The sequence below is a fragment of the Callorhinus ursinus genome, unplaced genomic scaffold (assembly GCF_003265705.2).
Source record: "Callorhinus ursinus isolate GAN/ISIS: 27379988/994484 unplaced genomic scaffold, GSC_fseal_2.0 scaffold7, whole genome shotgun sequence".
Lineage (NCBI taxonomy): Eukaryota > Metazoa > Chordata > Mammalia > Carnivora > Otariidae > Callorhinus > Callorhinus ursinus.
The window spans coordinates 40,086,224-40,102,309 of NW_027397069.1; the positions used below are offsets into that span (position 1 = coordinate 40,086,224).

Consider the following 16,086-nt stretch of genomic DNA (forward strand, 5'->3'; position numbering starts at 1 on the left):
TAAGATTTTTAACACTCAGAATAGAGATTTGTATTGTCAGTTGCTTTATTAACCTTTTTTGGTACAATTCCAAACAAATTTGGTCTTTTAAAAAAAAAATCTACTTTAAGTTAGCCTACCTTCCACACTCAATGTCCCCATTTTAGACTCCAGGAAATCAAATAATGTGCTTGGTGCCGAAGGTCTTGCATTTCCCAGTTCCTCTTCTTCTTCAGATCTTATTCGCCCCCTTCCTTTTCCTTTACCTTAAGAAGTAAAGCAAGATATATTTATTGTACATGCAAAAACAAAAGGAGAAAACACTAAAATATAATCATTGGTCACCTTAAGTTTGATTTTGTATTTCTTTTCATATTTTTCTGTATATTCTACATCTTTTAAACAAAAAAGTATTTAAATGATTAACTAGAACCTTTAGTCCTCTAAATGATCTATTTGGAAATTTGAATTTGTTCATGTAAATTATCTTTTAAGAGAAAAAAATCATTTTTATAAAATTTTTCTTTAACCACCTATCCTTTAAAAGAATATAGGATTAAGGCTTGAATGACTAAAGAATAACACTAAGTAAAAGTCCTGTGCTTGTTAGTTTTAAAAAGTTTGCAGACTAGTAATTTATGTAAGGGGCACAGTTCTAGAAAAAATGAATAGAACTACTCACTTGATATCATATTTTCTCTACTACTTATAACAACCCTGTTAAATAAGATATTATTAGACCTACTTTACATAAAGATGAAGATAAACAGACTTGGAGTAACTTGAACAAGTCTCGGTGGTTCCAAAATTGGTGCTCCTTCCACTTACCACAAAGAGAAATCAATTTATAACCCCCACTCCCCCACAATAAAACCTCAGCCTGGAAAGCACACAACACTATCTGGCACATTGCTTAATGAATTCTACCTCTCAGAGGTGGTCCTGTAACAGGTTTGTGTTTATTGCTGTTAAGAAGTACATTCAGTGCTGCTTCTAAGTTGTTGCCATGATCCATAAGAGCTTGCCTCGATGCTTCTTTACTGAAGCCCATTTCTGTTATGTGTTTCAGAGCCTTCTCATCAACCTGTAAGAAATTAAGAGGAAAGCTGTGCTGATGGCCATAAATAAGCAAGGTATAAGTTTTCAACTATACTCTGTTTTTTAACTAAAAATTACAGCTCCTGCTTATGGAAAAAATGTCATACTAATACAATATTCACTTGCTGCTTTTTCATACCAACAGTCAAGAAAAAATCTGTATGATATGTGGGGCTGTACCTCTAGTACGCTCTGACTTCACAACTATCATTACAAATGCAAGAAAGAAAGGAAGGAAGGAAGGAAGGAAGGAAGGAAGGAAAGAAAGAGAAAGGAAATTGTGTCAGAATAAAGCTTCTGAAAATTATACAGTGAAAACTATATAATGAAAATTTTTCTTGGTTGATACTTCTATATCCTCAAAAGTCAATGTATTAATAAGGTACTTCTCCAAAATTGCAAAGTATAAAATGAAGTTAACAAAATGGTACTATCTCAGTAGCTTTATTTTTTCTTAACTCTGTTTCAGTATTCTTTCTATATTCATTAGCAACACTATCTATGGTGCTTTGACAGCCTGTACCTCAAACAGGAAAATCTACTCATAAATGCCAGAACCCAAAATCTCCTTGAAAAATCTAGAGCTGAGTAGAATTCAAGAACTTTTTATGTAATACAAACATATCCCATAAAGAAACTTCTTGAACCACTGCCAGCTGAGGAATATATAACTAACATATACATCTAAGAGTTAAGATTGATAGGCTTTAAGATAACATACATATCACATACATGTTGCAGACAGCCACTCTGATACCTTTGTAGACAATGATAAAAGCACAGTACTTTTCTCCAAACCATGACTGCATCCTTCAAACACAAAATCCTTTCTAAACACAGTAGCTATTATCAATAGATCAGAGTTGACAAGTGAGAGAAAATCTAGATCCTTACTATGCATATGCTAAAGTAAACATAAAAAGGACTGGACATCAAAACTAAAATGCATCTTTCCTATTCAAAAACTTATCTGAATGTAAAAAAAAATTATCAAACTTTCTAAAACTTTTCTCTCCCCCAATTCTCTCTCAAATAAATACCTAATTAAGAATATTGTTCCATACACAGAACTTGATCAAAAATATTTTTAATAATCAATTAATACCTGATCTTGGTATAATTTATTCTACCTTCCTTGAGGATCTGATTTGCAGTTAACCATACTCCCAGTCAAGGAATTGGCAGGGCCCTGCTCTCTCTGAGAGCTGTAGGGGAGACCACTGCTCGCCTCTTCTAACTTCTGTTGTTTGCTGGCAACCTTGGCATTTCTTGGCTTGTAGATGTACCATTCTAGTTACATGGCCATCTTCTTGCTGTGTATCTTGTCACCTGCCCTGTTTATATCAGGCTCTCAGTCTACATTTCCCCTCTTTGTAAGAATAGTCATACTGAACTAGGGCCCACCTTCTTTTCTTACTTGATACCTCTTTAAAGACCCTCTTTCCAAATATAGTCACATTTTAAGGTACTGGTAGTTAGGACTTCAACACATCTGGGGAGGTACAATTCAACCTATAATACCACCTATTATCAAAAATTATTTTAAGAACCTATTGCCTGACATTCCAATCAAATCTTCCATAAATTGTTGAAAATAAGGAATTGAAAACTGTCAACCTGCAAAAGAATTTGGTACTTAGTCATTAGAATAACTGATGTGCATTCAAATTTATACTGGTATTACAAATTGTCCTTTTGATGATCTTCAGTTTTGAATAATAGCTTTGCTGGATATATGGTTCTTGGTTAACACTTTTTTTTTTTTCCTTTCAGTACTTTCAAGATATCACCCCACTGATTTCTTGCTTTCATAGTTTCTGATGAGATATTATTCATATATCTTTCAGGATCCCTTGAATTTGATGAGTTGCTCCTCTCTTGAAGCTTTCAAGATTTCTCCGTCTTTAGCTTTCCACAACTTGATTATAATGTGTCTTGGTGTGTCTCTCTCAAGTTTATCCTATTGGAGTTCGCTGAACTTCTTGGATTTGTAGATTCAAAATTTCTCTAATTAGGGAATTTGTGGCCACTGTTTCTTCAGACAGTTTTTCTGTTCCTCTGTCTCTTCTCCTATTGGGATTCCCATACATAATGTGTATGTTGGTACATGTGATGGTACCTCCATAAGTCCCTTACCCTCTATTTTTCTTCACTCTTCTCTCTGCATCTTAGACCTGATCATTTCAATGCCCTATATTAAAGTTCACTGATTCTTTCCCCTGCCTGTTCCAGTTTGATATTGAAACTGCTAATTAAGTTTTTTATTTCAGCTACTGTACTTTTCTGCCTCAGAAATTCTCTTTGGTTTCTTTTTAATAATTTCTATCTCTTTTTTTCTCATTATGTTCAGTCACCAATATATAGTGCATCATTAGTTTTCGATGTAGCATTCAGTGATTCATTAATTGCCTAGAACAACCAGTGCTCATATTCCCCACTTGTTCATATATTGTTTTCTTGATTTCTTTTAGTTCTTTGTCAATGGTTCCCTTCAGACCTTTGAGCATATTTAAGATAGTTTATTTAAAGTCTTTGTTTAGTAAGTCTAATGTCTGGGCTTCTTTAGGGATGATTTCTGTCAATTTCTTTTTTTCCTATGAATGGGTCATACTTTGCTGTTTTTTGATATGCTTTGTAATTTTTTGTTGTTGGGAACTGGACATTTTGAATACTATAATGGCAATAATTTTGAAAATCAGATTCTTCCTCCTCCTCAGAGACTGCTGTTTTTTTTTTTTTTTTTAAGATTTTATTTATTTATTCAACAGAGAGAGACACAGCAAGAGAGGGAACATAAATAGGGGGAGTGGGTGAGGGAGAAGCAGGCTTCCAGTGGAGCAGGGAGCCTGATGTGGAGCTTGATCCCAGGATCCTGGGATCATGACCTGAGCTGAAGGCAGACGCTTAACGACTGAGCCCCCCAGGCACCCCAGAGACTGCTGTTGTTACTAGATGAAAGCTGCCATTGTAAGTTTGTTCAGTGACTTTTCCAAACTTTCTTTGCAAGGATTATATTTCTTGTGGTATATGATCACTAAAGTCTCTGTTCCATTACCCCCATGGCCAGTCAGTAACCAGCCTCTTTCTTCATCACTCATTATTCTGGACGCTCCAGTGTCTGACTACCAGGCTCCAGAGTTCTAAAATAGTTGTTTCAAAGAGTAGTTGTTAGCTCAACAGTTGTTTGGGTGGCGAGCCCAATTCCTGGAGCACTCTACTCCACCATCTTTGTGATGTCACTCCCTTCATGTGTTTAATCCTTGTCACAACCTCAAACTGCTGATCTCTGATGTTCTATAGCAAGACATTTCCTAAAGAAATATTCTCAATTTACTAAAGTTTGAAGGCTTCTTTAGTTAGGGACCATATTTTTTCAGCTCACTATATCTACTCTAACCTGAAAAGTGACTTTTCTAAAAGAATGAAATGGTCGTTATGTTCAAGGGAGAGATAGCCAGGCCCACAGTTAATAAACCCATTCTCCTTGGCCAATCACTGATTTAGAAGTGGACATGTGACCTAGCTCTAGTCAATAAGACATAAATGGAACTTTATGAAGACTTCAGAAAATATTTTCTTATCTGATAAAATAGACCTACACCCTTTCCTTCCTGCCTTTGAACATTTTGTGTGAAGATTTAACACACAGAGAATCCTGTAACCCCAAGAAGAAAGCCAAAAAAATCACAGAGATGCCCACCAGAGCTCCAACATTGTTATACTGCTGAATTTATCAACCTTTGTAACCATCTACTTCTGAATTTCTAGTTATATGAAATAATAAATCCCTATTATTTAAGCCAGTCTTAGTATTCTGAACCCTACAGATAAAATCATCTCAAGTCATTTAACTTCTAAAGGCAGGGAAAAATGAATTCTTGCCAGTTCCCTTATATCTGAGGATACTGCAGCATACCAGAAATAACTTTGACTCCTACCATTTATCTTAAAAATCCAGGTATATTTTGCAAATGAAGCCATAATATACATATACTTGTTCTAATATATTTTTCCCAAAGAGTGAAGCAAAACAAAACAAAATCACTTCAGACAAAATTTGAGAAAGATGTGGGGAAGGGAAGGAAGGGGATGTCCCTGATACGTCATCTTATAGAATATAATCTCTATTAAATGTCTTCTATTTAATTTAATGGCTTTTTATCTATCCATTCCAAAAGACATTATTTGGACATTAGAAATTTACGTAAAATGGAAGTTTTAAGTAAATCATCTTTCAAATAACCCAAATTTTCCATAAATTAACTATAATACTTAATGAAAGCCTTCTTAGAATTGTAAAGTCTATCCATAATACAATAAACAAAGCCAGTGGTAGTTATGAGAAAGAATACAAAAATCATCAAGGTAAGGAAGAACACATTAATTTTGTGGTTGATTCTTTAGCCTTACCAGTTCTCTATAGACACCTTCATGTTTCCCCTCAGATTTGGTTGACTTTTCTTTTTGTAAAATTTCTCTATTTCGGTTACCAGCAGCATTCATGTTGAGATTACTTCTAGCACCACCACCACCTCCTCCAAATGTCTTGGTCTTTTGATAAGAGAAAAACAAAAGAGATGTAAATAAATAACATTTAAAAATAGCTCTAAAGACTAATCTACAACTAAAAACACCTAGTAAAACTGAAGCACCTAAAAGCTTCTTGATTATGTTTTACATGAAAAAAATGAAATGTTAACTAATTCTTTTTAAACAAATATCTACTGGACATAATCTCTTCTTTCTACAAGTCCCTGTGAAGCAATAAAAAAATTACATTAATTGAAATCTTTAAGTCTTCTAGGCAAGTCATCAGAGTAAACCTAAGTAGACAACAATATAGAAGAAAATAAAACAGTACCAGCTTCATGGAGATTAGGTGTTAAAATAATTCTAGGGTACAATACTTTAGTGATATCATGAGGCCTGGGTTATATAGCAAGTCTTATCTTTATCAAGGCATTAAACATGTCTAGGAATCGGTTACATGAGGTCTGTGATCCAGTAATATGATTGTATAATCTTTTTCTTTAAGATTTTATTTATTTGAGATGGAGAGAGAGTGCATGCGCATGAGTGGGGGGAGGGGCAGAGGGACAAGTAGACTCCCCGCTGAGCAGTGAGCCCATAGTGGGGCTCAATCCCAGGATCCTGAGATCATGACCTGAGCCAAAGTCAGATGCTTAACCAACCAAGCTCCCCAGGTGGCCCTGACTGTATGATCTTAAAAAGTAAACAAATAATATGAATTTTAACACTGTATTGAAACTTTCATGACTAATTTATTATTTATATTAACTACATAACATGCCATCTTACCAACTATGTGTAAAAACTTTAAAGTCCATTATTTCTTATTTTGCCTGACTTATTTGAATAATTATGTTTAATCACATTTGAAAATCTGATTTGATCTCATTTTTATCAAAACTACTGTGAAAAGACTAGAATGTAAAGAACATTAGTTTGGAAAGATACAAAATCATGACTGAAAAGCAACCCACTACTTTACTTGTACAATATCAAATTAAACATTTGGTTACACAATATCTTTATAGTTCTAATAGATCTAATAAAAGAGGAAGAAGTGAACACTTGCTTTTTATTAGTGATAATAATAGTTTTATGCATATTTTTAAATTATGACAGTAAGAAAACATCCTAGATATAAATTTACATAACATTGGGAAATTATTTTGAATCAGATGAAAATATAAAGAAACAGAACCTGAGAAACAGAAAAATGATATGAGATAAGCATTAACCAGACAACATACTAAATATTGATTAGGCAGTTGATGCACCACAGTATTTAAATTTTATTTAAACCGAAATTAAAACCACATCTTCAAAGACCAAAAGTGTATAACTAGATTCATTCATTTTTTTGTTTTATGCAATTGTAATGTCTTGACAGTCATCACTTATAAAACCATAATGAAAAAATATGAGCTTATATTATTATGATATAAAGTTTATTAGTCTGGGAGACAGTGTAGTATATATAGTTAAGAACACAGGCTTTAGAACTTGAGGAGACTCGGACTAAATCTTAGCTCAGCCCCTTCCTAGCTCCTGCCTTCAGCAAGTTACTTCTACCTACTACAAGACAGGTTTCTTCATTCTTAAAACAGGGATAAGAAAAACCTACCTATTTGGGACATTGTAAGAATTAAATGACATCAACAACACAAAGTGATCAATTTAGTAACTGGCACATGGTAAACACTCACAATCCATGGCAACATTAACTGTTTTGCTTAATGTATTAAAACATAGTTACCTGAGAACTCTGGACACTGACATGTTCCAAATTAAATATATTTCTGGAATTTAAATTCCATAACCCCAAAAGTACTTTTTCTTTGGGTACTAGTGAAACAGTCCCATCTTCTGGATGCTTTTCTTTATTATTTTCTTTCCATTTTTATGGATTAAACAATAGGATAAATTTTCAGAATTGCTTTTCACTGTTTTATAACAGTTGCCACTCACTAAACATATAAATATTTAGAAACAAAACAACTTAAACATTACCCATAAGGTAAATGGTATTGTCCTTTAAGAGTGACACCATCTTGTCCATAGTGTACAATTTAGGAATTCATGAAATCATCATGACCATGAAACTCAAGTGAGCCCTTAATGCTCCCTAGCAATCTTACTGTATTTCCCTAGCCCATCCACCCTCTCAGTCTTCTAGACCACTACTTTACATAGTCCCCTTGCTCCTCAAACCTCCAACATCTTCTCCTCCATTGTTACTATTGACCTTGCTTACTTCCTCACTGAAAAAACTGAAATAATCATTACAGAACTTGCATAGATTTTCACCACATCAACCCACCCACTGATATCTGCATACTCACTTTCTCTTAGCACTGTATATTTTATCTTACTACCATCCACAAGAATGTCTAGAGGAATTTAGAGGAAATTAATTCCCCAACTCTACATTATTTCTCAGACCACATCTTACATGATCTTTCAACAGCTTTTGACAAGTTCAATACCCCTTCCTCCATGATGCAATTTCTGCATTCTTTTGTTTTGATCCTATCTTCCTGGTTGTACCTTGGCTGGTTCAACCTCTTTCATACAACCTCTAGTGCTACAGGGTTCATTTGTTACCCCTTTTCTCTTCACTTCAGCACTCATTTGGTGATCTCATTTGGCCTCATGATTTTCAAAAGGCATCTATGTATGTCTACAACTTCCAAATGCAGATTTCTTCCAAACCTCACTTTTTCAATTATACTCTTCTGTCTCACTGCCTATGAAGCCACATGGATGACTAACAGGCACACTTCAACATCAATATGTTCAAAACAGAATACCAAATCTTTATCCTCAAACCCATTCCACCATAGTCTTCTCCAATTCAAAGTAAGCAACTCTAACCTGCCAACTTCTTAGGGCAAAACCCTTGGAATCATTCATGACACCTCTTCTCATGCTCAGTATCTCAGAAATCGTGATAGCTCTACTTTTAAAATTCCAGAATCTGACCACTTGGCACCACCTATACAGCTGCCATCATCATCCTGGCTACCATTATTTTTCCCTCCCTGGATTACTTTGATAATTTCCTAACTTGTCTGATTCAATTTTCTTCTCTAAAATCTACTCTGAACCTAGCAGCCAGAATTAGCTTTTTAAAGTTGATGTTACTGCTGTGCTGAAAACCCTCTAAAGGCTCTCATTTCTCTCTGAATAAGTTAGTGTTTTTAACATGACTTACAGAGACCTACATAAGCTGACCTCCATTATCACTCTTGACTTTATATTCTACTTCTTGTCCCTTTGTTTTCTCTGCTTCCACTGGCTACCTTCCTATTCCTTGAACATATACTCCTTCTTTAGAACATTTGCAAAGGCTTTTTCTTCTCATGTAACCATATAGCTAATTCTCTTACTTCCTTCAAATCTTGGCTCAAATCTCATCATCCTGAGACCTAGTCAAATTACTGTATTTAAAACTGAAATCTGTAACTTACTTAGCATGTTTATATTAGTATCCTTACTAGACTGTAAACTACACAAAAATTTAAAAGAATTTTCAATTTCTGACCATCCTATTTTAGTGCACCCCACCCCCAACTGGCACTCCCAACTCCCCAACCTACTCTACTTTTTTTCTTCCTATAGCCCTTAACCAACATCTAAACTACCCTATAACTTACTTTACTCAGTGTGCTAATAGTCTCTCTCTTTTACTAAAATATAAGCTTGATATGGGCAGGGATCTTTTGCCTATTTTGTTCATTGATTTAACCTAAGCATTTAAAACACACCCTAGGGGGCCCCTGGGTGACTCAGCTGGTTAGGTGTCCAACTCTTGATTTCAGCTCAGGTCATGATCTCAGGATCATGAGATCGAGCCCTGTCGGGTTGGGCATGGAGCTTGCTTAAGATTCTCTCTCTCTCTCCCTCTCCTTTTGCCCCTCCCACTTCTCCACGCTCGCTCTCTCTCTCTCTCAAAAATAAAAAATAAAACCCTTCCTAGTATATAGATTTTCAAAAAATATTTGCTGATTAAGGAATAAAGGAAAAAATAAATGAAAATCATGGCTTGATCATGTGCAGTAGATTCCACCAAATCCATGTGTTTAAATGGATGATCATAAAACATCTTTTCAGAACAATTACAGTGTTATATGATTTTGCTATTCAGACATTTAAATATAAATCTGTGTGTGTGTACTTAACTATAGAAAGATATATAGATATAGGGATAATCTACTATAATGCATATAGGTTTAGTCCTAGATTTGCCACTGAGTAACACTAAGCAAGTTCAGTTAGTTTTGAGACATCAGTTCTCTTATATATAAATTGAGAAGTTTTAAGTTTCTTCAGAAAACTAGGATTCTTGGGGCGCCTGGGTGGCTCAGTCGTTAGCGTCTGCCTTCGGCTCAGGTCATGATCCTGGGGCCCTGGGGTTGAGCCCCACATCGGGCTCCCTGCTTGGCGGGAAACCTGCTTCTCCCTCTCCCACTCCCCCTACTTGTGTTCCCTCTCTTGCTCTGTCAAATAAGTAAATAAAATCTGTCAAATAAATAAATAAAATCTTAAAAAAAAAGAAAACTAGGATTCTTTACTTATCAAGTATTTATGGAAAATATAATGGGATCAATTATAACTTTAAAAAAATGAAGCATATTACAGTATAACTATATTCCAGTAAAGAGCTATAACCACATCAAACAAAATTCTGGGAGGAAAGTTTGTGTGAGAAAAATGTATATCAAAAGAACAACTTTCCTATAATCATTAAGGAATTGATATATACCCAATATACTCTTTAAACTCCATAATTTTAATAGCTTTTTGGGAAAGAAGAAATATATTTTATGTGAACTATGCAAAATGCATTAATTTCAGAAGCATTAAAAGTGATTTTTTAAAAAATGTATCTTAGCACATAGGAAATACTAAAGAATAGCAATAGTCACATTTATTGAATGCTTTTAGTGAAGGAAAATTTGATCTGTGCCATGCAGGATTCTAAATATTTTAAAGATTATCGATTTAATTCTCCAGCAACCATAGGAAGTGGGTACCATTATTATCCCCTTTTCATAGATGAAGAAAAGTAAGGCACAAAAAACTAAGTAACCTATCCAAGGTTGTCAGCAGTATATGCTTCTGGGCTGTCTGGTTCCAGAGCTTGTGCTTTTGGACCCACAAGTGACAGATGATAGAAAGACATTGCAGGAAGAACAATTAAAATTCAGTAAGTCTCTTATACTTCAAATTTAAATAGGAAAGCAGTGTTAGCTAAACTTCTAATGAATAAAGGAAAGTATTTCAATCTCACTGATTAAGAAAAGTCTGTCTAAGCAACGAATTCATGAACAAAAATTTCTTATCAAAGTCTAAAACCAATTAAATAACTATAGAAAACACCTATTTCAAATAAGCAAGAAAGTTTAAATAATTAAAAGAAAACCATTTGGCTGTTAGAGCATGATGGATTGTGTGTGTGTATATTAAATACATATGACTCAAAGAAAAAAATGATTTTTTACTAAGTAGATTGAAGAATGAAAACTAACAAAAATATTAATCCTTGAACCACTGATTTATCCTCTGATCTTTACCTGCATTCCTCAGAAGTGGCATTTAGCCCAACTAACGTAACTAACTCCGCTATAATGCAAAGTGTTGAGTTCAGTTGTTACGCTATTAAGAAGAAAAGGAAGAGGGAGAAAAGGGTAGTCTGTTAGCAAGAACTGTCAAGGAGAGGGCATCTGGGTGGGCTCAGTCGGTTAAGCGTCTGCCTTAGGCTCAGGTCATGATCCTGGAATCCTGGGATCCAGTCCTGCATCCTGCACCGGGCTCTCTGCTCAGCAGGGAGTCAGCTTCTCCCTCTTCCTTCTCAGCTCCCCCCACCCCCAACTTGTGCTCTTTCTTTCTCTCAAATAAAAAAAATAAAAAAATAAAACAATTGTCAAGGAGATTAAGAAAAAGAACATTTGAGGGCGCCTGGGTAGTTCAGCTGGTTAAGCAACTGCCTTTGGCTCAGGTCATGATCCTGGAGTCCCGGGATTAAGTCCCACATCGGGCTCCCTGCTCAGCAGGGAGTCTGCTTCTCCCTCTGACTCTCCCCCCTCTCATGCTCTCTATCTCATTCTCTCTCTCAAATAAATAAATAAAATCTTTAAAAAAAGAAAAAGAACATATGAGCAAAATGTGTAAGCTGAAGACTCTGTAAGTTACTGCGGCATTTGTACTGATGAAATATGCAAGAAGAATGTCAAAAAGTTTGTTGAATTAGTTACCTTGTATGAAAAGACAATAATGATTATGAGTAACCTAAATAGAACATACTGACAAGAAATAAGAGAAATTTATAATGATTTAGTTTCTTACTTCTTTGCTCTTGGCAACTTCTGCAATAGCAGCAGTTCTTTGCTTTTCAAATTCATCATTATCATTTGTCGGTTTGACAGGCATTGTAACTTGCAATGTCTTTCTTCGGTCAAGTTCTCTACTATCCACTTGGACGTGAGATATGCACTTCTGGTAATAATAAATAAAAATAAAACACTTCAGTATTTCCAAAAGTGATTCAAGTTTTTCATAAGAAAGTAATACCTCAAAAGAAATATTTGTGTCAGTGACAACAACTGAGAGCTCATAAAAATATAATTCTTTCCCACAGATTAAAAAAAAGGTAGAAAATTGATTAAATTAACTTATAAATAAATGTAACTGGTAAATAAAATGTAAAGCTACATAAAAATGTGGCCATCTAAAATAGGGCACATATTTAAAACATACATTGAACCATTCTAGGTTGCATTCTAGGATAATAGGACTTGAAATAATTCTAAATTTCAAACAGTCTATACTACTGTACAAGAACAGCTAAGTTCAGTTTTTTATTAAGAGCTTGATTTTTGTATTATGCCAAAATATGCATATGAAGATTATTTTAAGTAGTATGGTTATTTTAAATATGATAAGCTGTCTCTGAACTTATAAACCAAAATCTAAAAACATACCTGTTCTCTCAATCAGGCCACAAAGTTTTTGATTTTTAGTTTCATAAGATAAATTAAGAAAGCTATCACTGCCTAAAAATAAGCCCCAAGTTCTGTTCTCCCTTCCAATCTTGGCAGTAAAAATCCTATAAAATGAACCTTGTCTCAATTTAACAATAAAAAAAGGAAAACATGCTCTCAAACAAATATATTAAACAAATACAGATTTTCAGCAATATAAGTATATCCTGTTGATGCCAGAACACACCCAGCGTTATCTATCTTTAACCCATGCACGAGGCTAAGACAAACTGAATAAGAATTTTTCAGAATGGACTTTATAAAAAATATTATCAAAACTCTAACTTTTATAATGTTTCCTAATCTAAAAAACTAAAAAACAAACACTCTTTATAATCCTGAAAATTATTAGATTATAAGTCTCTCTGAGCAATTCATGAAAGAAATATTATCACCAAAATGTTTAAGAGGAAAGCAAATTCTTGCAAACATGTATTTACTAGATTCAAATACAAATTATTAGACTGTTTATGCTCTGTTTCCATTCTGAAGGTTTATTACATTGGTAGAAGAGAAAATAGCATCAACATGGATCAGACTATAGGGCATCATGCCTCCTTTCATCTTCACCATGCCTGGCGCCAAAGCATGGTAAAAGCGGCATATTTTTAAAGTATTTTCAAAATAGCCATAATGCAAGAATGACTTTAATTTTGAGTTGACTCTACAAAAAGATTTTTGGAAAGCATGCCAGTCAACTGACTGTACCCATTTATCTGCTGACCAGCCAGATGTCTTTTCCACACCAAAAAAACAAAACAAAACAAAACAAAACAACTACTGTTACGCTATAGCTCTATTTCCCACCTGTTGTGGAACTCATATTCACTCTGCACTAGCACTCTACAAGAAAAATAAAGAGCAAGCACAAAGGCAGATTACCAACAGCTGGTGCCATCAAGAAGCAAAGAGAAAGCTGCCACAGGCATTATTCTCAGACTCAGCAGGGATAAAGCAGGGAAAGGCTGCAGGAGACTGTTGTGGATACAATTTGATGCTGAGTACAATAGGGAAGACCCAATATACCTGCCAGCCAAGGCGTTACCTCAGTGTAACATTTTGCAGAGGTTGGGTTGAAAAATAGGAAGTAGAACACTTTTAGCTTTTATGAGAGAAGGATCAGGGCTGCTGTGGTTAAAAAAATAAACACCAAATAGAAATGAAATTAAGTTCTCGCCTGAGGTGGGTATTTGGATCAAGGCAGAAGAACAAAATCCAGGAGAGGACAGCTGGGACGACAGGCCCTACTGAAGTGCAGTGAGGCCTCTGTGTTCTCACCTTTATGTCCCATCCTTCTGTTGACACTTTCATTTTCTCTCTCCCTCTTGTGTTTCTACTGACAAAGTGGGAAATTACAGCATACATTTGTCTTCTTTCTTTTGAATTTCTCTCTCTCAAAAAAAAAAAAGTCCCCCCCATCCTATCTTAATTAGTTCTAAGTTGCTGCTCTTCAGGTGTGCCTTTTAATTCCTTCAATCTGTGGGTTAATAGCTCTTGAGAAAAGAATCTACACCAACAATTTAAAGAAAAAACTCCACAGTTATTAAATTTCTGTATTTAATATATTTCCACATAAGTCCCATGACCTCTAAATGAATAGTTCAGCACAAAACTAAACACAGTTGGAATACAAATGAAAACCAATTTTTGCTGATTAAAATTAATCTGCCAACATGAAAGTCATTACCTGTCCAAAAGGCACAAAAGGAGGTGGTCCACCTTCAGTTCCAATATTACTTCTACTGTGTTTTGACAAGCTCTGTGAGAAAAGTGAGTCACAAAACAGAAATTACACCATTTACAGTGTACCAGGAATCCACTTACTTTAGTAGATTATACAGAACAGGAAAAAAAGCCTTCTATAAATTATTTCAAACTACATAAAATGTTTTATGTAATTACGCTAATAATTAGGCAAAGGTTCTTCCCCACCTCCCCATACTAAAGTATACATTCAAATACAATTTTCAAAGTACCTACCAACATGCTCCCATAAAAAGAAAACAGTTAAAAAAAAAAAAAACCTCCTCAACAAGGGGTAAATTCAAGACAACATTGGTAACAAGAATTTCACTTTTTTTTTTTAAAGATTTTATTTATTTGAGAGAGAGAGAGAATGAGAGATAGAAAGCACGAGAGGGAAGAGGGTCAGAGGGAGAAGCAGACTCCCCGCCGAGCAGGGAGCCCGATGCGGGACTCAATCCCGGGACTCCAGGATCATGACCTGAGCCGAAGGCAGTCGCTCAACCAACTGAGCCACCCAGGCGCCCACAAGAATTTCACTTTAAAGCATATTAAAACTATAATCTGACAGACAAATATTACCTGGAAATGATCTTCAAAATAAAATAAAATTTAAATAAATAAATAAAATATAAAATAAAATAAAAATAAATTTTTAGACATAAAAACTATTAGCAAACAACATGCTTGTGATATTGTGATAAAATAAATAAATATATATGTATATACATATATATACATATATGTATATACATATACATATATATATTTGGTCTTCTTCCCCAGTTCCTGGAACAGAGCTCCTAAAACCCTTGGAATTTCCTGAGTGATAGGGGTGAGAGGAGCATCTTCTGTTACTCATAATAAGCTTCTTTGAGGTTACCTGAGTTCATGCTAATGAGGCGACTATTGCTGGGCCGCCAGATAGTTCCAGGATCCGGGCTGGTTGCTAGAGGCACTACTAATGTGATTAGAAGGTACGAGACTGAGTTAATCACCAATATCCAGTGGTTTAGTCAATCATGCCTATATAATGAGCCTCCAGTGAAACCCTAAACAATGAGGTTCAGAGAGTTTCCAGGCTGCTGAACATATCCATGTGCTGGGAAGGTAGAACACACCCAATTCTATAGGGACAGAAGTTCCTGTGCTAGGGACCCTTCTAGATCTTGTATTTCTTCATCTGGCTGTTCATTTGTGTCTTTTATCATATCCGTTACCATAAACCTGTAATAGTAAGTAAAGTGTTTCCCTGAATTCTGTGAGCCATATAGCAATTTATCAAACCTGAGCAGGGGGTCTTGAGGATCTTCAATTTGTAACCACATTGGACGGAAGTGTGGGCAACCTGGGGACCCACTATTTGCAACTGGCATCTGAAGTGGTGGAGCAGTCTTGTGAGATTGAGTCCTTAAGCTGTGGGGTCTGTACTAACTCTGGGTAGAGTCAGAATTGAATTAAATTTTAGGACATCCACGTGGTGTCTATAGAGAAGCAAAGAATTGTTTGGTGTGGAAAATACACACATTTGGTGTCAAAGTGTTGTGACTAGCAACAGTTCATAGGAATACTTAACGATAAAAGTGATTTCTAATTATTTAAAAAGATCATATTCTAGTTTATGATATGGAGGTTACTTTTAATTACAGTAAAATTCCCTTAATAAAGTCTTGTTTTACAAATCAATTTATACTTT

General features: G+C 35.0%; 1 protein-coding gene across 3 annotated transcripts in view; it reads right to left on the bottom strand.

The window, feature by feature from the left end:
• Nucleotides 1-16,086, bottom strand: part of TDRD3 (tudor domain containing 3) — a 158,133-nt gene that overhangs the window by 61,174 nt on the left and 80,873 nt on the right. For all 3 annotated transcript variants that reach the window (XM_025874788.2, XM_073894469.1, XM_073894468.1), the window contains exons 6-10: nucleotides 14,335-14,406; nucleotides 11,953-12,102; nucleotides 5,488-5,628; nucleotides 907-1,063; nucleotides 120-245 (exon numbers count right to left, since the gene is read on the bottom strand). In XM_025874788.2, coding sequence (XP_025730573.1) covers nucleotides 120-245; nucleotides 907-1,063; nucleotides 5,488-5,628; nucleotides 11,953-12,102; nucleotides 14,335-14,406 — 646 coding nt within the window. The remainder of the gene's footprint in view (nucleotides 1-119; nucleotides 246-906; nucleotides 1,064-5,487; nucleotides 5,629-11,952; nucleotides 12,103-14,334; nucleotides 14,407-16,086) is intronic.